This window comes from Leopardus geoffroyi, chromosome A2 (assembly GCF_018350155.1).
Source record: "Leopardus geoffroyi isolate Oge1 chromosome A2, O.geoffroyi_Oge1_pat1.0, whole genome shotgun sequence".
NCBI classification, from domain to species: domain Eukaryota; kingdom Metazoa; phylum Chordata; class Mammalia; order Carnivora; family Felidae; genus Leopardus; species Leopardus geoffroyi.
In genome coordinates this window covers 127,050,805-127,074,437 of record NC_059331.1, presented here as the reverse complement: position 1 = coordinate 127,074,437, position 23,633 = coordinate 127,050,805, and the positions used below count along the sequence as shown (strand labels likewise).

At 38.0% G+C, this 23,633-nt stretch overlaps 2 protein-coding genes across 7 annotated transcripts in view; one reads left to right on the top strand and one right to left on the bottom strand.

Moving 5' to 3' along the window:
* Window positions 1–8,546, bottom strand: part of ANLN (anillin actin binding protein) — a 47,118-nt gene extending 38,572 nt beyond the window's left edge. For 5 of the 6 annotated variants that reach the window (XM_045495304.1, XM_045495305.1, XM_045495307.1 and 2 more), the window contains exons 1-3: window positions 8,367–8,480; window positions 1,829–1,982; window positions 2–316 (exon numbers count right to left, since the gene is read on the bottom strand). In XM_045495304.1, coding sequence (XP_045351260.1) covers window positions 2–316; window positions 1,829–1,982; window positions 8,367–8,384 — 487 coding nt within the window. In that variant the 5' untranslated portion in view covers window positions 8,385–8,480. Of the gene's footprint in view, window position 1; window positions 317–1,828; window positions 1,983–8,366 lie in introns of all 6 variants that reach the window. The other variant, XM_045495306.1, reaches the window with a different exon arrangement.
* The window catches only part of KIAA0895 (KIAA0895 ortholog), a 75,671-nt gene continuing 60,374 nt past the window's right edge, over window positions 8,337–23,633 (top strand). The window contains exons 1-2 of the mRNA XM_045495318.1: window positions 8,337–8,450; window positions 15,237–15,306. Of these exons, the coding sequence (XP_045351274.1) occupies window positions 8,337–8,450; window positions 15,237–15,306 (184 nt within the window). The remainder of the gene's footprint in view (window positions 8,451–15,236; window positions 15,307–23,633) is intronic.

The following is a 23,633-nucleotide window of genomic DNA, read 5'->3' as shown; positions in this document are numbered from 1 at the left end:
CCTGTCATGTCATTATTATCCCAATGGCGCCGCTGCTCCGCCAGTCTTTGCATTCGTGTTTTCACTGAGGAGCCTGCCCTCGCTTCCAGTCTTGAGTTAAGCCCTGTCCTCACGCCCGGCAGCGGTGCCGGGACAGCCTCGGCATCACTGACAGGAGCTGGCGTCTGTGGCTGCGCCTGAGGAGGCAGAGGACTTGGAGGACAGGCTTCTGCAGAAGCTGACTCTACTGGCTTTTCATTTTCCAAGTTAGAAACTTCTACTTCAGCGTTGTCAGAACAGCGTTTTTTTGATGGTGATGGTTTTGTACAAGATTTCTCTAGATTAAAAAGGACACCCCCCCCAAAAAAAACATTCAGACGTCCGCAATTTCTCATAGCCTAAAAAACTTGCAGTAGGTACGTGACAAATTATTTTAAAAACATCATGTTTCTCTAGACTCTTTAAATGATTTTCCTTGCAACAAGAAATATGTAAAATTCTACTTTTAGTGACTTAGAAATCTGATATGAAAGATTTCTTTTTCAGCAAACATATAATTTCTAGTTTAAAACACCTGAATGAAAAGATATTCAAATAATATTCTCCAGACATATGCCTGATACTTTATGTAGTCTTAAGACGCTAGGAAATAAAAAGTGCATACACATATAATAAGCAAATGTTTTGAATGATTTCAAAGATCACACAGCCCAATTACCTCATTTTTAGATAAGGAAAACCAAACACAGAGCAATTATGTTACCTGCCTAAAGCAACACAGCTAAGGGTAGAAACAGGCTTTCTGTTTTTAAAACAATCTTTCGTGAACCATACCATATACATGCGATATATATATATATATATATATATATATATATATATATATCATACACATAATATATATATACAATAAATACCACGTATGTCTGACATATAGGTCACATATGTGTAATATATATACCATGCATGTGTAACAAATCACGTGTGTAATATGTATACCATATATATGTGATATATATGGTATTCCTTCCTTCAAAATGTATAAACATATGAAAATAAATTCCTATTCTATGGTTAGCTTACAAAGTAACTGTGAGCCTGCTCCATGCCCCCATCTCTTGTAATATTGATTTTGCCTTCTGTAATGCTCTTTTTCTATTTGTATTTTTAAATTTATACTAAGGAAAATTATTATCTCCAGACTATTCCACACTCTAGGAAAACACTAAAGCAGCCAGCTTACTGATGCAGGCTGGGGATACCAGGATTTAGGAAAGAATAAGTTAAATTTCTAGGTGAGTTTAGGTTTGTTTATTTGTGTGTATTTATTTGTTTTTAATTCACTGGTTCTTAAATTAACAACCTATACATCGAGCCTAGCTCTAGAGAGCTGGTTCAACTGACAGAGGATGAGAATACTCACTAAATATCAAGCATCTGCGAGCAGGTAAGCCTTTCGCTGCCCTACTCATGCCAGAGACACTATCTGAACTGGGTGGTCAGCTATTCTGGCATCGTTGGGGTGGATAAAGTCCATGCCACCACTGTGTAATTAAGTGTTCCCCTGCTCCTTTACTTTTCTTCCCTTGGGGGTTTTAAATAACCTTAGGTTGAGGAATATAAAGTTCAACCAATTAATTTGAAGTATTTATTAGATACTCTGCTCTGGCCTGGTAGTTCTAGGCCTAATATAACAGACCTGAAATAGAATAGAAGGCTGATCTTTCCCCAGAGGCTATTCTATATTTGTCTCCCAAAGACCTTGGTTTTTCTACATGCACAATAAAATGTTTGGGGCTGATCTCCTTTAAAAGATGCAAATTTTACTTTTCCCCACAAAGTCTTTTACCTTCACTACCAGGTAGAGGCTGTTGGTTACTTGCTTCAGAAAGTGGCTCTCTGGTTCTCTTAGCATGCATGGCAGACCTTGCTGCTGCTGTGGGCCTCTCAGCCATCTTTCTCTGAAGATTCTCTCGCCTGGCACGGGTTCGTTCAAGCAGTTTCTACATATATAATATATCAACATTAAAACACAAGTTTAGTCAAAAGTTCACAAAACTTGAGGCACCTTCTAAAATCACTAATTGCCATGTAGGATAACAGTTAAATACATTTCAAAAATGGGATCCTAAGTAATTAAGTCAAAATTCACCAAAGAAGCACCCCAATGTCAAAATTATTACAGGGGTGCCTGGGTGGCTCGGTCAGATAAGTGTCCAACTCCTGATTTCAGCTCAGGTCATGATCTCATGGTTCATGAGTTTGAGCCCCACGTCAAGCTCCGCATTGACATTGCAGGGCCTCCTTGAAATTCTCTCTTTCTCTCCCTTTCTCTCTGCCCCTCCCCTGCCTGCTCTCTCTCTCTCGAAAATAAACACTAATTTTTTTTTAACTATTACAGGTGTAATATGAATAAAATGTGTAAAGTTGGTTTATGAGATTTAAAATAACCAGAAATTTTTTCTGCTTTTCATCAAAAGGTAGAATCTATTTCCACACCCTCAAACTGGGCTGGCCTTATGATTTACTTTGACCAACAGAATGTGGCAGAAGTGATACGGCATGACTTCCAACCACAGGCCCCAGAGGTCTTGCGGTTTCTCTTTGCACTCTCTTGGAACGGTGCCATGAGGTGTAGAGACACCTGCCCAAGACTGCACAAACCTGCTAGAGACACCTGGCCCAGCTGAGAGCTGGCATCAACCACCGGACCGATGAGTAAGGCCACGTTAGAGCATCCAGTCCCAGCTAATTTGCCAGATCACTGCAGACTCCTGTATGACCGCTGGGGACACCACCAGAAGCACAGCCTAGCTGAGCCCAACACAAATTGCTGAGCCACTGAATCAGGAACTAACGTGGTGGTTGTTTTAAGCACTTTGGTAGGAAGAATAACAGTCCCCAAAGATGTTCATTTCCTAATTCCCTGAACCTGTGAATGTATTACTTTACTTGACAAAAGGGGCTTGGCGGATGTGATGAAGAATCTTGAGATGAAAAGATTATCCTGCATTATTTAGGTGGGCCTAATGTAATCACAACTGTCCTTCTGAGAGAAAAGTCAGGAAGGTCAGAGAAGATGTGACAACAGAAGCAGAGCTTGGAGTGATGTGATTGGTGGCTCTGGAGATAGAGGAAGGGGCTACAAGCCAAAAAATGCAGGTGGCCTCTAGAAGTTAGAAAAGGTAAGGAAACAGATTCTCCTAGTCTAGAGCCTCCAGAAGGAACACAATCCTGCCAACACCTTGATCTTAACCCTGTAAAATCCATCAGCCTTATGATCTTCAGAAGATAATAACTATATGTGATTTTAAGCCACTAAGAGTATGATAATTTATTACAGCAACAAAGCTAATACAGCCACTAAGATTTGGTATAATGGTAAACAGCAAGAGATAATGGACATATTTAGTTCTTTGAAAACCTGACATTTCCTAAGATGACAGGAAAAAAAAAAAAAAGCCAAGCTAAAAAAATCCCACATTTTATTTAATTGAATATCAATACATAATAAAATAATCTTGAGTTGATATCTTAACCATTCCATAAAATCAGTATTACTCTTTTCTTACCCTGAATCAATTAATGCTTCTATTTGAAACAGTGTAGTTGAACAAACACAAGATCCTATAAAACAATTCTTTCTCTTTCAAAAGTATACAACTAAAGGAGATATGAGAATTATTGGCTGGAGTTTATACACTGCCCTGCACACACAGATACAGTAGTTAGCACAGACTAAGGAATTACACTCCCATTTGACCTTTTTAATTGCTAAATTAAAAATAGAATAATTATTCTTTAAAATTCCTCTGAGTGGAGCGCCTGGGTGGCTCAGTTGCTTAAGTGCCAAGCTTTGGCTCAGGTCATGATCTCAGTTAGTGAGTTTGAACCCCGTGTTGGTCTCTGTGCTGATAGCTCAGAGCCTGGAGCCTGCTTCAGATTCTGTATTTCCCTCTCTCTCTACCCCTCCCCCACTCATGTTCTCTCTCTCTCTCTCTCTCTCTCTCTCTCTCTCTCTCAAAAAATAAATAAACATTAAAAAAGATTAAAATTCCTCTGAATGTGCAAAAGAAATGGAGCTAAATTTGGAGGAAGGCACAACTCTCCACTTTTCTTAGGAATGATTTCTCATTCAAAGAGTGACACTAAACCTAAATGCTGTATCACTGACAGTAATTTATGAACCAAATGCCTTCCAAAACACAAGACATTTACCCTTTAAATAAAAGTCTTCAACAAACTCAAAAGCAGTATTGTTACACCAATTCATATATATATATATATATATGTATGTTTATATATATATTTTTTCCCCCATAATAAAATATATCACCCCCAGATAAAAAAACTAGCCTAATTTTCTTCGTTCATGTACATGTTCACATTCCATTCCCGTCAGTTAGAACACTTGTGAGTCAGTATGTTTTCAGTTACTATGAGCAAGAGGTTGGTCACAAAAGAATGCAGCTCTGCCATTCAAACATATACAAGTACTCTATTGTCTACATTAGATTCAAAGATTTCAAAATCTATTAAAATAGGTAAGCAGAAGTTCCCTAATCTATAAAATAAAGGCCAAAGATTAATTTAAAAGAAATGTATCTAAGGGACAAAAACTCAACAGCTCAATAAATCTAAGTCCCTATAATAATGCATCAGGAATCCAAGGGTTCTTTATTTATAAAGTATATTCCTTCAAATATCACACCTCCTGCTTTAAATAATAAAGGCATTAAAAAAAACTGCAATAACTAACGAAATCAGGAAAGAAGACATTCCATGTGGATGAATCTAAAATAACTGAAGCTTACAGTCCTTAAGCAATTTCTGCCACACATACACCTCAAATCGTTAGACAAAAATCTTTTTAGGAGGTATTGCTTATTTCCCTGCCTTCTTAAACAAGAGGCTCAATATAAGCTAACTCATTATTTTCAATATGCTCTAGCAGCATCCTTTCTGAGGTCAATACAGAGATTTTCATTTAATTCTGAAAAATAAGAGAAATTCCATTCAGACTAGTAACAGCATGTTCATTTATTTATTGCACAAGAGAAGATGTTTTACAGAATATTTTAACTGTAGCTTTTCTCTTTTAAGGGTCCTACACAGAAAGCTCTGACTCAGCACAGCCAACCATGGGGTTCCCTATGACGGTCTTAGGGAATGGCCATCCCCCATGAGATCTTCAAACTAAGAGGCTAACGCTAATGTTATGAGCATTAAGTTTATGGTTTTACATTCACCTAATGGCAAGCACAACAGTACCAATATTTATGTAAGTACTTTCAGTGTCTGCACACAAAATCTCATTTCATTTTCAAAATTTTGCTTGGCAGGTTCTGTTTTTACTACTGTTTTCACAGATGAAGGAACCCAGGCACAGCTTAAAAAACAAGCCATAGGTCTCATAGCTAAGTGGTAAGGCAGGAGTCAAACCCAGACTCCAGAGTTTGAGCTCTTAACCACTTGGCTATAAACTGTCTTTTGATTAAACCCAATGACTCTTTTTTAAGAACTTATTGTCAGGAGCACTAACTTCATATCAACATAACTTTTTAAATGTTATTAGCTGATCATAATAATAAACAATAAACATCTGCCTTAACTGCTTGTTCATCCATGAACCAAGATGGCTTCTTTATTTCTGGTTCTTCCAGGAAGAATATAGAAAGACATTGCCCTGTGGACCCTGCCTAGATCCTGATTCAAACAAACTGCAAAACCATGACACTTAAGGAAATCTGAATAGTGACAGAATATTTGATGATATTAAGGAATTGTTGATTTTTTAGGTATGATAATGGCACTATGATTTTTTTAAGTCCTTAGTGTTTAATGATAAATACTGAAGTATATATATATGTGTGTGTGTGTGTGTGTGTGTGTGTGTATGAAATTATATAATCTCTAGAATTTGCTTCCAAATAATTCAGTGGGAGGGATTAGAGGGGAGTACAGTGAAACAATACGGTCATGTGTTGCTGGGTGATAAATCCATGAGGAATCATTACACTTGAGTAATTTGAAATTTTCTACAAGAAAGGAAAGAATATGGCTAAAATGTTCTAATAGTTACTGTTGTACATAGTTATTTGTTTGTAAAATAATTTGCACTGAATGGCTCTCTTTATTATTTCAGCAGAATGTTATTGGATGTGCTTGATGTTAGGGAAACATCCCTCTGAATAGGAAAGAACAGGCCTGCATTCATGAAGCTCACATTCTAGCAGGAAATATATTCAACAGGTAAGAACAGTGCAGGGAGAGCACTGCAAAAGGTGATCTGCCCCCTGAAGAAGGGAAATCCAAGTCCGAGCTGGAGATTACATCAGTTTGCCAGGTGGAAAGACAGGGAGAGGAAGAGTGTGCCAAACAGCACTGGTGACAGCAGGGAGAAGCAATGCACAACAGCCTTGTTTTAGAAAAGAAACTTTAGGATGGTTGTGGCTTTCTCAACCAGAGTTTTCAAGAGACTTAGCCCTAATGCCCTGACATGAATGTAATGAATTAACATTTCTCCTATGCTTATAGGATGGCATGGTGATGAATCACCTTTGGGAAAATTAACAAAATAGCCTCTCAAATCATTTTCTGTGTTCTGTGGTTCTGATAAAGAACTCTGGTTGAGAAAGTCATTTTAACTTAGTTTCAGTCCTTTTCAGACAAAGAACTGCACCAGTTCACTTCCCTGTGCAAGAATGTTATGAATGCTATAATTAAGCACCTAGTCCCTGAAACCATTTCAAATAGTTCCCTCATTACCAATTAAGGAAAACAGTCAAAGCTGTTTATCCCAACTGCAACTGATCTGACTTTTCATAATATAAACCATACATGTTTCTGAGCACACTCTAAAACAAAAGGTTTGTTTCAAATAAAAGTTTCTTTCAACTGAAATTTGCACTAGCTTAAGAATGGCATTGTTAAGTAAAATGAAGGACAATTTTCAGCCAACTTTCAAAATGCTTTGTTCCTGTCAGTTACTTAGGAGACTAACAGGAATATTCAAGACACATAGGGCTAATTTTTTAAGGAAGACTATTCTAGATTACTAACATAAAATAATCTATCCTTTTTAACTTCAAAGTACGAGAAAAATACATACTGCATGATCAGCCTTATTTTTTAAGGCTAATACAAAAATGTGTTCTGGGTTTTCTGTCAGATCTTTAAGTAAGTTTAACAAATTAATGTGTTTTCCCTAGATGATTAAGAATTTGAAACAAAAATAAATACTGTTATGTTTGAATACAAGTAAACTGTAATTGTGGAAACTTTATCTTAAGATTTATGGAATTGTAAATATAGGTTCCCCCCAAAAAAGTATTTCTACTCTCCATAGCATTTAAGTTTTGAATGTAGTGTAGAGACATCTTTAGGCCCACTCTGCAGCAACACAAAAAAATAGCAGTTTGAAACTTGCACAACCTAAAGGAACAGGAACTGTCCTGTAAGAAAAGGGAGTGGACAAGTGGTCTACACTAAACTGCTGAGTGTGTCCATGTACATTCTTAACAAGATTGACCAAAGCTAGAGAAATAATTGACACATGATGTAATTAATCCATATTCAATTTCCAAAGGACAAAAGAGAAGTTAAAAACTATCACTGTAATGTTATGCTCCAAAAACACACACAGAGTTTTATTTCTTTACTCTGGTTTTTTACATTGTCGGCTATTAATTTTGTTTGTATATATTCGGCCAGCACTTTTTCCTTTCCATCCAAGTGTCAATCTCGGGGATTAAATTTCTTCCCTACTTAGCTGAGCAATCAAATCTGAAGAATGTATTCACTTTATAGGAACGGATGCAATGGTTTCAGTATTGGCTTATTTAACATTTTGCCGTCATTTCATTAACAGGATCTTTTACATGCATAACACCTCTGCGGGCGACCTGAACCCCGCAAATCACATTCCATTTGCAGGCGGCGACTGCACACAGCACTGAGTCATTCAGGCACCCGACTCCACCCTACACCTTATCCTCGCTTTCCCTTCCAGCAGGACCAGTTCCGCCCAGGCCCCAACCTCACTCTCGGAAGGGACGGGGCTCCACTTCACAGGGCGTTACAACAATCGGGGCTGGCAGAGGGCTCTTCGGTAACGCCTAAAAGGACAGACTCAAAACGTCCCTCCCTGAGCTTCACTGCCGGACACCAATAAGTAAACCGCGGACGAACAGCAGCCGCAGAGTAGGCGACGTACGCCCTCCAGCCCCTTCTCTCCCACGGTTCTCCCAGCTGCGTCCCGCACACACACGCTGCGCACGCGCGCGCACGCGCCCTCGGCCCGGTGGGCCCAGAGGTCGGCAGAAGGTGGGAAGGGTGGGTAGGGGCCGAGAGCGGGGATGGCAGGCTGCGCCCGCAAATTTTCTCACCTCGGTAAACGGGTCCATCGCCCCGGAGTTCGCGTGTTGATTGAGAGACGACGGAAACGGCGGTTCAAATTCAGAAAAAGAAAAGTGAGTCCCGATTCAGTGTGTCACTTGAAGAGAACCAGAAGGCCGTGGCGGAGAGAACTCTCCCAAACTACTCTCCTCTATCCCTCAGCCTCTAGTGTCAGATTCGGCCTCCTGCGGCCGTTCAAATTTGAATTTCAGCGCCCGTACAGCGCGCCTGCGCGCGGGGCGGAGAGGACACGCCTCGGCCCGCCCCGGCTCTCCGTCACGTGGCTTTGACGGGCGCGGAGGTTCCCATGGGTGGATGGCTTTTTCTCTGTCACACCCCAGCCCTGGAGGCCGGGATGCGGCAGGAGGTGCGGCTCCGCTCCGGCCGTCCTCCAGCCGCCTCGGGACCGAAGCCGCACCCACAACGCTCGCACAAGCCTCCCTGTTTAAGCTGATCTCTTGGAACCCGTGGTACTTGGACTTTCTTGCCTTCCTTCCTTCTTTAATATAGGATTAAGAGCCCTTGTGTTTGAAATCCCACTGCCCTTTTGGCCTTCTGTAGCTTTCTTTCCGCTCGCCTTCACGTCACCCTGATGGAGACTGCAAGCTTGCCCTCATGAGGGCCCTAGTGGGTCCTCGAACACTTGGGGCTAATGATCAGTGACCCACCCACCTGGGGCCCTGAAGACCTTTCTTATTGGGAAAATAACATTAACAGACTGTGTGTGAGAAGTTCATACACAGAACTCCTGTCTGCCTTCCTATTTGTTATATTAGAGCAGGCATGATCTCGAAGAGGGGCAGAGGGAGACAGAAATCTTGAGGCTCCATACTCAATGGAGAGCCAGACATAGGCGCTGGACCTTGAGACCCTGGGATCTGACCTGAGCAGAAATCAAGAGTCAGATGCTCAATCTCAATCGTCTGAGCCACCCAGTACCTTCCTATTTTAAATTCCATCTAAATTTATACAGTGTTAGAGCTGGAAGGATTGAGAAGCCATCCACCTTAATCCTTTTACAGCCAAGAGCAAGGAGACCCTGAGACAAGTAACTCTTGTCCAGGAGAAATGAAAATCCCATTCTCAGCCCATGGTACCCTTTCCACCAGGAGATCAAACTTTGTCTCAACAATTAATCTTTACAGATTACTCAGAATTGTAAAATATGTTATATAATTACTGTATCAGGTTCCTTTCTTATTTAGCAAGTCTGCTCAAGGGCTTGTGAAGACAACAGTTCTCGACTTGTTCAGCTGAAAAACAACACCATGTAGATTACGGAGTCATTTACAGAGTGACTGCCTAAAGGCTGAACAAACCAAAACTATTCCTTCCAAGTTAGATGTTTTGGTATATTTAATAACACTTCCATATTAGCATTCAGTAGACATTACAAACAGTATTTCACTAATAATCTCTCTGATTTGAATTTTGATGCTATAGGTTGCAGTAAAAAGAATTCTGAGTGTAGAGTAGGAAGAAATTGCTTGGGGTCTTGGCTCCTATAGGACCATGTGATCTTAGGCAAATCATTTAACCCAATATTTTTTTAAACCTTTTTGGGAAGTAATGGGCCTTTTAAAAATACAAGTAAAGCTGACCCTCTACCTAGAAAAATGACCATTTAATCATAAAGTATTTGACATAGAATTTCGTGAACCTCATGGTCACCAAGTTAGCAACTCTTTTTAAATTATTTTAAATGTTTATTTATTTTTGAGAGAGAACCTGCATGCACACGTGTGAGTGGGGGAGGGACAGAGAGAAAGGGAGACACAGAGTCTGTTGCAGGGTCCAAACTCTGAGCTGTCATCACAAAGCCCAACCAGGGGCTCAAACCCATGAACCATGAGATCATGACCTGAGCTAAAATCCTGCACTTAATCGACTTAGCCACCCAGGCGCCCTTCCAAGTTAGTAACTTCTGCTTTAGCCTCTCTGGATTTTGATTTACTCATCTGTAAAACAGGAATAATCAACTGCGCTGCCTTCCTCAGAGTTGTCAGGAAGATCAGATGAAAAATTGAGAGTTCCAAAAGTATTCTGTAATAAGGCACCACCCAAGTGTTTAGTGTATCAAATTATTAATATTTAACTCCAAATATGCTACTTATGCTCCAAAGTAAAAACGTTTGAATTTTTCTCACTGCTCGACAGGAAAGGGGTGTGTGTGTGTGTGTGTGTGTGTGTGTGTGAGAGAGAGAGAGAGAGAGAGAGAGAGAGAGAGAGAGAGAGAGGAGGGAAAAGAGTGTGTGGTTTAAACAACATTGGAAAAGAAGTCATTAGAAATTTACGTAGTCTGTGCCTTCCAGCCTTGGCTTCTGTGAGGCTTATATTCTTTATAACCAGATTCTACTCAAGACTAGAAAAGATGCATAAAGCACACAGTGCAACATAACTACTCCAAATATTAGTTTATCTTTCTTCATGTCTTTTAATCTTTACACTGATGACAACTGATGATGATAGCAACCACCACAATAGTTACAACTTGTTAAACACCTACCAGCTACCAGAAGCTGTGCTAGATACTCAAGTCTACTCTTCCTAGAGTACAGTGACTGTTACCTAACATGTCACCTTTTTTCCATTCTTACCCCCTGGTAGTTCATTCTTCAGTTTATAAGCTAGAATTACTTTTCTTCTTTTAAAACTTGTGTTATAAAATATTTCCAGTTTACAAAAAAGTAATGAATAAAACAGATGACTATGTACCCACCACCTAGCTTAAAGAAATATATAATCCTATACTTGAAGTCTCCTGTGTGTCCCTTCTTAATTCCATTCACGTTCCGCTCCCCAGGGACAAAACTATCCTGATTTTAATGTTTTTCATTCCCACGAAATGTATGTACTTTTATTATATCTACATATATATCCATAACAATATATTGTTTTACATAAATTTTTTAACTATATCTTTCTGCAATTGTTTATTTTTCTGCTCAGTATCCTTTTTATGAGATTCATGTCAGTAATAGCTGCACTTCATTGATTTTCACTGCTGTATTATATTGTATGAATATATTTGCAATTTGTGTATCCATTATCCTGTTAATGGATGTTTAGCTCATTTCAAATATTTCATCCCAAAGATTCTGTGATGCCATAAATATTTTTTAATGTTGTATTTTTATTTATTTTTGAGAGAGAGAGAGTTGGGGAAGGTCAGAGAGAGAGGGAGACAGAGAATCTCAGCGCAGAGCCCAATGCAGGGCTTGATCTCATGAACCATGAGATCATGACCTGAGCTGAAATCAAGAGTCAGACACTTAACTGACTGAACCACCCATGCACCACAATGCCATAAATTTTTTATGTCTCCTTATATACACATGCAAAATTTTATCTAGAGTAATATACCTAGGAATTAGAGGATCATTTCGATAAATGTTTCAATATTATTGCCAGATATTAAAAATAAATTACTGTTCAAAATTATTGTCACAATTTTTAACTTCAGTCAGCAGTGCGTGAGCATGCCTACTACTGCAGGGCCTCCCTGTCAGATACTTTTTAGATTTTGCCATTCTAGTCTGTATTCACTTTTCCTGTCACTCCTGATCTTGACCATTATTTCATGTGTTTCTTGGCTTTTCAGTTTTCCTTTTCTGTGAATTTCAACTCTATGTCCTTTGCCATGCAGCTATTTGATTTTTTCTTGTTGATTCATAGGTCCCCCACCTTGGGTAAAGAGATTATTTTTTTAATCTAATAATTTATTTATTTTTTATAATTTACATCCAAGTTAGTTAGCATATGGTACAACAATGATTTCAGGAGTAGATTCCTTGATGCCCCTTACCCATTTAGCCCATCACCCCTCCCACAACCCCTCCAGCAACCCTGTGTTTGTTCTCTATATTTAAGAATCTCTTATGTTTTGTCTCCCTCCTTGTTTTTATATTATTTTTGCTTCCCTTCCCTTGTGCTCATCTGTTTTGTATCTTAAAGTCCTCATATGAGTGAAGTCATATGATATTTGTCTTTCTCTGACTAATTTCGCTTAGAATAATACCCTCTGGTTCCATCCACGTAGTTGCAAATGGAAAGATTTCATTCTTTTTGACTGCTGAGTAATACTCCATGTGTGCATATACCACATCTTCTTTATCCATCCATCCATCAATGGACATTTGGGCTGTTTCCATACTTTGGCTATTGTTGATAGTGCTTCTATAAACATTGGGGTGCATGTGTGCCTTCAAAACAGCACACCTGTATCCCTTGGATAAAAACGTAGTAGTGCAATTGCTGGGTCATAGGGTAGTTCTATTTTTAATTTTTTGAGGAACCTCCATACTGTTTTCCAGAGTGGCTGCACCAGTTTGCATTCCCACCAGCAGTGCAAAAGAGATCCTCTTTCTCCACATCCTCGCGAACATCTGTTGTTGCCTTGATTCATAGGCTTTTTGTTGTTTAGTATTTTCTGGAAAAATAACTCTTTTCCAGAGTTATTAAAAATAACTTGTTAATATCTTTTCCTCACTTATGGCTCATCTTTGCACTTTAGGATATCTTGGATGTACTTAAATGTTTAATATTAATGTAATTAGATACATATTTTCATTTGGGCTTGTGCTTTTTGGTCTCAAGAAATCCTTCCCTACTCTGTGGTTATAAAGATGTTCTCCCATATTTTCTTCTAAAAAGTATTGTTTTCATCATTTTGCCTTTAAATTATCTAGATTGATTTTTTTTAATGTGGATAACCAAAAGTCTTAGCCCATTCTTAATTATTTGCCCGTTCTTTCCCCACTGACCTATAATGCCACTCTTGTTAATATATCAGCTTTTTATGGAGATGTAGGTCTATTTTGGAGGACTTTATTCTCTTCTACTAGTTTGGCTATTTCTCTCCCAATATCAAACTGTCTTAATTGTAAGTGTTGATATCTGGTAGATAAGTTAAAAATTAACTTGGCTTGGCTAATTGATTTGGCTAATTTGGCCCCTTGTTTTTACATATACATTTTATGATCAGATTGTCAAACTCCACAAAGAGAAAAAAAAAGTCCTCTTGAGGGGCGCCTGGGTGGCTTAGTCAGTTAAGCATCCGACTTCGGCTCAGGTCATGATCTTGCAGTTTGTAAGTTCGAGCCTCACATCAGGTTCTATGCTGACAACTTGGAGCCTGGAGCCTGCTTCAGATTCTGTGCCTCCCTCTCTCTCTCTCTGTACCACACCCCGCCTCTCAAAAATACATTAAAGAAAAACAATTTAAAAAAGATCCTCTTGAGATTTTTATTGGAATTGTACTGAATTTATCACATATTTTGGAGAGAATTGACATCTTTGTATTATTGAGCCTTTCTATTTATGAACATGGTAGATCTTCATTAATTTAGGCCTACTTTAATATTCTCCAAAAATGTTTATAATGTGCTTCCATACAAAAATTTAGACTGATTGATTTATTCCTTTGTATTGTTGTCGTTGCTACTTTCACATATAATATCTTTTTAACTATTTTTAAACTACTACTGGTATGTAGGAACATAAAAGATTATTGCAAATTTACTCAACTATCTTATTAGTTTTAGTAATTTATTTATAAAGGGATTTTTTAATGTAAATTATGCATTGTTAATTCCTTATGCAGAGCTAGTTTGTATCTTCCATTGCAATAATAGAATAATATCCAAATTCTTTATCATATCTAGTAGGCCCTAAATAATCTGGACTCTGCTTGCCCTTCCTAATATCCACAAATATCACAATACTCTCCCTTTTTTTCACTAGGCTCTAACCTCATAGTTCTTTTCTGTGGGGGAAAAAAAAAGACCAAATTCCTTTCTTTTTCAAGAACTTTCTACGTCCTAGAAACTCCTCCTCTAGATCTACCCATATCTGGCTCCTGGCTCCTCATTAATTAAATGAGTGTGAGCTGGAATGTACTACCTCCTCAAAGATTTCCCTGATTTGGTGGCCACACCCTTCCTCTCTGCCTCACCCCACTTTCCATCCTATTACTCTGATTTATTTTCTCCATTGCATTTACCACTTTTGTGGAATTATTTTTGTTATGTATTTATGTTTATTATCTGCCTCTCCTACTAGAGGGTAAGCTATGGAGCGTCAGGGACATGTCTTGTTTATAGCACCTTCTGGGAATATGAGTTCAGTAGATATTAAATGATTGAGTAGAAAGTAACTATTATTCCTATTTTAGATATAGGGAAACTGAGATACAAAGTGGTCAGACCATCACCTAATAATTTGAACTAGATCTGCCTGACTTCAAATGCTAGTTGTTTATACTTTTGACATTTCAGTTTATGTATTTATTTTGGTCACTAAAGACACAATAATGATTTAAATGTGCCCTTGAGCTATGTCTAAAGTCCTGAAAAATAGTAACCATGGTTTTCTTTTGGAATTTCTTTCTTTAAATAAAAAAATTCATTTTAACTATTAAGTTAAAGAAGTAAAGAAAAGAAATGCATGCTGTAATCACATGATTATTAGTAGTTAGACTATACAGTTTGGCCTAAATTATGTAAATATTTTAAAAATCATCAGAAGTGTCTTCCCTGTGAAAACTGCAACCTCTCAAGTTAGTTAGGTAAAGATCACGGCTTATTACATTTATGTAAGAATAGAATCAAGGCATTGTAGATTAAAGGTGATACAAGTAAATGAGTATTTGCTCCTTCTAAGATCCTTTTCAACAAAAGAAATATTATGTGTGTCACAGATAAAATTGATAGAGGGCTAAAAACACAAAAATTTGAAAGCATTTACTCAATAAAGACACTCTAAATATTGTATATTTACAGTTACTATTTCAAAACACATTCACATACATTCTCATTTCATTCACAAATGATACAATGATGTAAATATTCTTATTTTTACAGGGAGAGAAAAGGCCAAGGTCTAACCACAAGGCAGTGGCAAGAAGGATTAAAGTCAAGTTCTCCACTTCAGGTTATCTGGCTGAGGGGCCACTTCTTTTACACATTTATTATAATGAAGAAATAAGAACAATCAAAGGATGTTATACATGTTACTGGAAAGGGCTGTTTTAGTTATTACGAACCCTGCTATTAATGGCCCCTAGCATCACATTTTAATAGTTCTTAGTATCAGGGTTTTTTTCTTTTCTAATTTAATTAATGAAAATGTTTCATATTCCAAAGTGAGGGAAAACAAATTCTGCTTTCTGAACATATTGTATTGTTTTTAAAACCCAGTGGAACTACAGACATATTTTCTTCACTCAATAGACTATTCTCAAAATTTACACAGCTTTAATCTCCTTTTTTACTTTTCCAAGTGGTGAATAAGGATATGAAGAGAATTAATATTTAAAGGACTATAGCAAATCTTTCATAAAGAGGAAGAACTCTTTTATGTACTTATCACATTATAATTTATATATTGATAATTTTACATTTCCATACCTAGACTTTTTAAGTTATATTCAGAGAACCAATATTTAAATTTTTAAATGGTGCATATTAAAGAAAAGCAGTTATTAAATATTACAAAGTAGCAGAAGCCAATGCTTCTTAAACATCAAAATCTCTCTATTGAACATCAAAAATTAAATTTGATACGAGGAAATTCATTGTACTCCATTGATGTCTGTCCTGAACTTCTTTACCTCCCAAACGCTTCAAAATTTCTCTTCGCATACTACTTTTAGACTGATTTTTCTACTCTTTCATTAATTCACAAATTGACACATTTGGGCATCTGTGACATCCACCTTCACTTCCCACTTCCCCGCTTCTTGCAGTTGGACACCATCCTGGTCTTCCTCGGCACCATTCATGCCTGACATGTAATAGGCCCTCAAGAAATGTTTGCTGATGAACCTTCAGTGATTACAGTCCCCTACACCCTGACCTCACCGTTCCTCAGACCTTCCAACTATACTGATGTCCTCTTCTCCTCTGCTCATCTATCACATGTATGGCCACACATGGATGTTAATCAACACTTGGAAGTGCTCCATCTCTAAGATTTCAAACCCCAAAGCTGGCCTCCTGATTGTAATCTTGAATCTTTACCTTTTCTCTACTGCTGCTCACTCTTGCTAACCCTGCAAGCCCTCCTAACCCTAACCTTCAGTCCATTCTCCTTTCCCAACTTTTGGTCACATTTAAAATGTTACAGGGGCGCCTGGGTGGCGCAGTCGGTTAAGCGTCCGACTTCAGCCAGGTCACGATCTCGCGGTCCGTGAGTTCGAGCCCCGCGTCAGGCTCTGGGCTGACGGCTCAGAGCCTGGAGCCTGTTTCCGATTCTGTGTCTCCCTCTCTCTCTGACCCTCCCCCGTTCATGCTCTGTCTCTCTCTGTCTCAAAAATAAATAAATAAACGTTAAAAAAAAAAAAATAAAAAAATAAAATGTTACAGCTCATGCTTTGTATTAGCCCTGACCTTCCACCTTGCCCTTTTCTACGAAGCCCCCTGCTCAGTAGTTTTGCTTAATCAATTCTTAAAAGGAGGCTTAGTGAAAAGGGAGTTTTAAAAAAAGATAAGAGCTGGCAGGGATCACCTAATTCAGCCCCTTAAAATAGTACATGAGGAAACAAGAAGATTGTGACTAGTCTAAGATTTCTAGAACCTATTATTGGCCCTTTCCAGGTCTCTCCCCCAAACATCGCCTAACCCCCTTTGTGTTTTATCTGTTCCCTACCCAGCCAGTCCCCAAGGGGAACCATTTCAATACCATTTTCCTTGGGCCCTTGTCCTTCTTGCTGCATCTAATTTGCCAATTTCTAACCTTCTATTTTTTTCTATTATTCTTGGCTTGCTGAGCATTGAGCCAGTTCCATTTCAAATCTATCCCAAGTAACTGGATGTTTCATGTTCTCACAATTCTTTCATTCTCATCCACTTGAATACCTATCAAATTTTCTATCGGTTTCCCACGCCACTCTTTTAACTCTGCAAAAGAGTTTACTACTCACTTTGCTTAATGTTTAGAGCCAAGGAAAGTGCTCAAAAAATAGAAAACTCTCACTCACTTGCTGTTTCCTGAACATAACCCTACTCTGCTACATCCCTTGTTTCTCACCTTGATCCTGCTACTGAAATGCTCCCACAATACCTTTGGATATCTATATGAGGCCAGCTGAATATCATGTCTTCTAAGATTCCCCACCCAGCCTACAGTGAGGTCATTTTCTACAGTGGTACTCAATTTGCACCACTTTATTTTGATACAATTTCAGACTTAAAGTTTCAAAAGTTTTATACATTTACATATAGAAAAAAGAATTATTCCAGGATGCCTTTCAACTAGATTCTTAATATATTAAAATTTTACTACATTTGCTTTATTCTCATTCCCTCTCTTTCTCTCTCCCTCTCTCTGTACATGCACATATACACATACACCCACACACATATTTACATATATACATACATAATCTGAAGTATTTAGGGGTAAAAGGGCATCATGTCTGCCAGCTAATCTTAAACAGGTCAGAAAAAACACTTGTATACACACACATATACAGGTATTGTTGTATAGTTATGTATATATTACTCTGTGTGTATATGTGTATATACGTATATTTGGAAAAAAGAAACAAAAACAGAAAACCTTTGTTGGATCCTCTTCCTCTGCTCCACAACTAGATGACTAAGAACTCTAAATTCTAGCTTGAGCTCTCCTATCTGCCTACACACTCTCCTTCGGTAATTTCATCAGTCCCATTGATTTAAAATGCTGCCCCTATACTGATCGCTCCCAGATTTATTTCTTTAGCATAAGCTCTTCCCTGAGCTCTGAGCTCTAATATCCAACCACCTATTTGCAATCTTGACTTGGACTTCTAACTGGCATATTAAATTTAACCAAAATAGAATTCCCCACTAAACCTGTTTTTTCCCTAATTTTCTTCATTTCCATACATGATACTACTATCCACTCAGTTGCTCAAGCCAAAAACCTAGGAGTCACATTCAATTCCTCCTTCCTCTCCTCCCCACAAAGTCAGCCTGCGGATCAACTCCTCTATGTGCTGGGTCTCCTACTTCTTTCCCTTTTTACAGCTTTCATTTCCACTCTAAGTCACCAGCACCCTCATTTGGCCCACTATAAGTCTCCTATCTTGTTTTCTCACTTCCATTCTCAACCTCTTATCCATTGTCCTCAGAACAATCAGTGCAATCTTTAAAAACAAATAAGCCATATTATGTCACTGCCCTGTTTAAAATGAACCAGTGGCTTCTGATTGCATTTAGAATAAAGTCCAAATTCCTTTTGCTGGCCGCTGCCTACTTCTGAGATCTTCTCTTCTAACACTTTCCCCCAGCTCGCTGGACTCCAGTCATGCTGACCTTCATGTAGTTCCAGGATCATGGCAAGATCATTGCCATCTCAGGGCTTTTGCATTTACAATTCCCTCCATTTAGAATGCTTGTCTCTCCCACCCATCTCACCCCACCCCTGCCAAATTTGCTATGGCTGGCTCTTCTCCTTCAGATCTCAGCTCAAAAGTCTTTTCCTCAAGAGGTTTTTCCTGACACCACCCTTACAAGTCACCATCTAGCATACTTTCCTGATTTACTGTACTTCATAGCACCTATCTGTATCTGTAATCACACATTTGTTAATTTGATTCTTGTTTGTTTCTCCCACTATAACATATGTTCCTAGAGAACCGAGACTCTTACCACAGCACCCTTGATGTGTGTGCTCAAAGACTGGCTGATGTATGTACATCATGTTCACATATGTATGTATGCACTATGAGTAAGTTCTCTCAGGGTAGGTACTGTGTTCTTTTCATCATCTTTTTGCCTTGTATATAGGAGACACTTAAATATCTGTGAAAGGATTAAACTAATGCACATCTTGTTTTTTTCAAAATATAATTAAGATAGGCAATTTTTTTTGTCTGTTTAAAAAATATCCCTCCTTCCCCAATCACTAACAAGAAAACATCCTATCAAAATAATCAGTGTTTCTCAGGATTTTTCTGCTCTTCTATTTTCATTGAGGTGAAAAGGAAGAGGAGGTTTCACAGAGCATTCTTTGATTTGTCTCCCACTTAAGGCTTTTCATTCTCCTGAAGAAGACATACTGAAAACATTCCATTCTCTCAAAACAGACATCCTGAAAGTAATCAAGTGCCACTCAAAAAAATTTTGTTTGTTTTATTTGTTTTTGAGAGAGAGAGAGAGAGACCAAGCAAGGGAGGGACAGAGAGAGAGGGAGACACAGAATCCGAAACAGGCTCCAGGCTCCAAGCTGACAGCAGAGAGTCTGGCACGGGGCTTGAACTCACAAACCATGAGATTATGACCTGAGCCGAAGTCGACTGCTTAACCGACTGAGCCACCCAGGCACCCCCCCCCCCCAAATTTTTTTTAGAGTTACAGAAACTATTTGTTGGATTTTTTTTTCCTTTTATGAGTCAAGGAACATTATTTACAGCTTGCCCTGAGGCTTCTGTTAATGTTTGTTAAGGATGGGGTGTTGCAATTAGAGTCGCTCTGTTCTCCTATAAAAGCAGACTGCTGCAGAATAACTTTCCTCAACTGCTATATTTTCAGTGACACAGAATGTTATAGATTGTTTCCAATAAACAGGAATGAAAGGGGCACCTGGGTGGCTTAGTCAGTTAAGTGTCAGACTTGGGCTCAGGTCATGAACTCAAGCCCAGCATCAGGGTTTGTGCTAACAGCTCAGAGCCTGGAGCCTGCTTCAGATTCTGTGTCTCCCTCTCTTTGCCCCTCCCTGGCTCATGCTCTGTCTTTATCTCTGGCTCTCTCTCTCTCTCAAAAATAAATAAACATAAAGAAAAAAATTTTTAAACAGGAATAAAAGTCAAAAGTATTTTCTACAAGCTTCTCTTCCCCCCTTTTTGAAGTCTCCTCTATAATTTAAGTGAGGGGCACCTGGATGACTCAATCAGTGAAACGTCCAACTTTGGCTCAGGTCATGATCTCACAGTTCCTGAGTTCAAGCCTTGCATTGGGCTCTGCCCTGACAGTGCAAAGCCTGTTCAAACCTTCTATCCTCTCTTCTTTCCTCCCTCTCCCTTTGCCCCTCCCCCACTTGTGCTCTCTCACTCTCTCTCTCTTTTTAAAAAATTAAAAATAAAATTTAAGTGAATACATGTGATTTGAATGTTCTAATTTATTTTAGCTACTGAGATAACTTTTTAAGAAATTAAACCTTTTCTCAGTTTCAAGCATAATATATACTTGATCAGCTCTCACCAAAACGAACCTTTCCTGTAGAAGATGAAATAGAGTTATTTGTCTTTCCACTAGCATTTGCAATACTTATTAATTAGCAGCTTTCTCCAGTTGTCCCCATCTCTCTTTTCCTTTTTCTTGGTCTTTACTACACAGCTCCACCATTCAAGGTAAATAATCAAATGTATTCTAAGTCTCTAAAAAGGAAGGTATTGATCTTTTTTCTAAAACCAAAACAAAAATGGTCCTCTCTTATTACAGAGATATTTTGGCTGACTTTTTTTATTCAGTAACTCCATCGATTATGAATAGTTTACTCTGTAGCATGTACATGGATATACAGATTAACATTTGAGTTAAATAAAAGTTACTATTAAATAAGAAAAATATAAGCTTTTTCCATAACAAAAATCTTAGCACGCACAAAAGAATAATATTTCTATCAAAATTGCTATTTTTCCATCATTTTCATATCTAAGACCTGAATGGAAGTCATCATTAAAGATAATGATCAAAATGATCCACAATATAATATTGTTAGTGTATGTAAAAATGACTATAAACGTAAAATGAAGAATAATGTTATGGTAGGATAACTACAATGACATCCTTGGCTAACATTGGAAAACCTTAGTTTAGTCAAACTTTATAAAGAGGGGAAGTGTATCCTTAAATATAAGTTATTAAAGGCAGTTTTAATAAATTATTAACTTTATTTTGCAGTCAGTGCTTTGAAAATGGAGTAGTAACTGATAATCACATCAATCCTTTTGTCTCAATATTAACGGTTTATATAGAAACGGATATAAAGAAAGTTTCTCAGAAAGATGGAATTGTTCATTGTTCTGTCGGATATGTAAAAACAATGCTGACTCAAAAGCAGCCAAGTGGACAGCTGCAGATGCTGTACCCAATGGAAATACTAAGCAGGCATAGCACAAATCAATAATTAACAAAGCAGATGCACAAAGCTTGATGAGGATGAATAATTGCATAGGCAGGAATGGTAAAAGGAGCTGATAACAGTACTAGTTTTGTAAGAAATTAGATAAACTCTTTGTATTCACAAATTTGTTAGCAAGAGGACTTCAATGCCTAAATGGTACACAAAGAATATCTTTTCAGAATGGTTTGATTAAATTGATATGCACCTTTAATAACAGTTATCACTAAAAGTATTTAGAAATCAAAATTACCCACAAGAAAATATTGGTAGGGTGAACATAAAAATAATTTTAAAAGTAAAGAATGAAATAATGTAGGTTTGCGAACTACAGGAGCATCATCAAATTGCTTATTTGGGGAATGCTTAAGTTCAATGGAATGTTGAAGAGGGAGGTATACATTTAGTGTACATCCTTTTCTAACTTTAGTTTGTGTGTGTGTGTGTGTGTGTGTGTGTGTGTGTGTGTAAACCCTTTCCTAACTAGTCAGTAAGTTTCTTGAGGATAAGTATCATGTTTTATAATGTAGTCTAAAAGCACTAAGCTCAATGCTTTATGTATAAATAAATACCTGTAGAATGAATAAAACAACATATCTTGATTTCTTCAAAATGTAATGGATATGGACAATATGATTAAGCATGCTTTAGTAAAAGCATTCAGAGTAAATTCTTTACGTAGATGCTGAATATGTGACTTGGAAACGTCTTTTAGGAGTCTTTAGGTTTCTGAGAAATTAGTTCTTAAATTGCAGTGACTTTAATAGATACATTTTATAGCAAACTTGAAAAGCATCTGTCAGAGTTTTAGGTACATAGGGAATTCAGGTTTTTAAGGTTCATTTATAGGCTTTTTCCTTGGGACATATGTTGAAAGAATAACTGCCCTTGTGAATGCAAGGAGTCATTGCTCAAAACTGTTTCAAGTGCTTTAAACTGAAGATTAATTCTTTTTTTTTTTTAATGTTTAGTTATTTTTGAGGGCGGGGGGTGGGGGGTAGAGGCACAGAGAGAGGGAGAGAAAGAATCCCAAATAGGCTCTGCACTGTCAGCATAGAACCCAATGTGGGGCTTGGTCTAACAACCTGTGAAATCTTGACCTGAGCCAAAATCAAGAGTCAGTCACTTAACCAACTGACCCATCCAGGCACCCCTGAAAATGTATTCTTTATCCAGATGCCTGTTTTATATCATTCTATTTTCTTTGAGTTATCATTGAAAATACATACTTTCTATTATCTACTTATTCATTGATTCACAGATATTTATTGAGTATCTATTGTGTACCAGGTACTATTCTAGATGCCAGGAATATAGCAGTGAGGTAGCAAAAATCACTGTATTTATGGAAATTTTATTCTAGGGGTGGAGACAGACAATGGAGATAAATCAGCAAACTATGCAATAAGTTAGTGTTTGGTACTAAAGGGAAAAAATATAGCAGAGAAGTACAGAAGAAAATCTGAGAAGGAAGTGGGATTTTAAATTGAGTGGCAGGAAAGGCCTCACCGAGAAGTGACATTTGGATTAAGCCCTGAAGGAGGTGAAGGAGCTAGTCCTTTGGCTGCTTGGGGAAAGAGCATTCCAGGCAGAGGAAATCCCAAGTTACATAAGTCTTGAGGTGAAAGAGTGTTTGGCATAGTTGAGAAATATCAAGGAGGTCAGCGTGTCTGGACAAGACCAAGGCGGAGTGTGGTGGGACATGAGATCAAAGAGATGACAGAAGGCTAGGTCATAAAGGACCTCGTAGGAAAGAAAGGAAGCCATTGAAGTGTTTTGCACAGAGTGGTGACATCTGACTCTTTAACAGGACCACACTGGCCACTGAAGAGGGCAAGGGTGGAAATAACCGAGATCATTTATAGTTATGGCTATAATCCAACAAGAGATGGTGGTGGCTTAAACCAGAATGGTGGCAGGGGTTATAATGAGAAATGACGGATTCCAGATATATTTTGAAGATAGTATTCACAGGATTTTCAGACAATATAATGTGTGGTTATCTACTACTTGTGATAGTTCAAATGTCCACTGTTCACTCCTAATTGCTAAAAAAGACACAAATTCTCACACCCTCTCTTTTATTTCTAGATTATGATGGTAACATAACTTTTCTTTTGTTCCTGGGTTTGAAAACACATGTCAGCTAC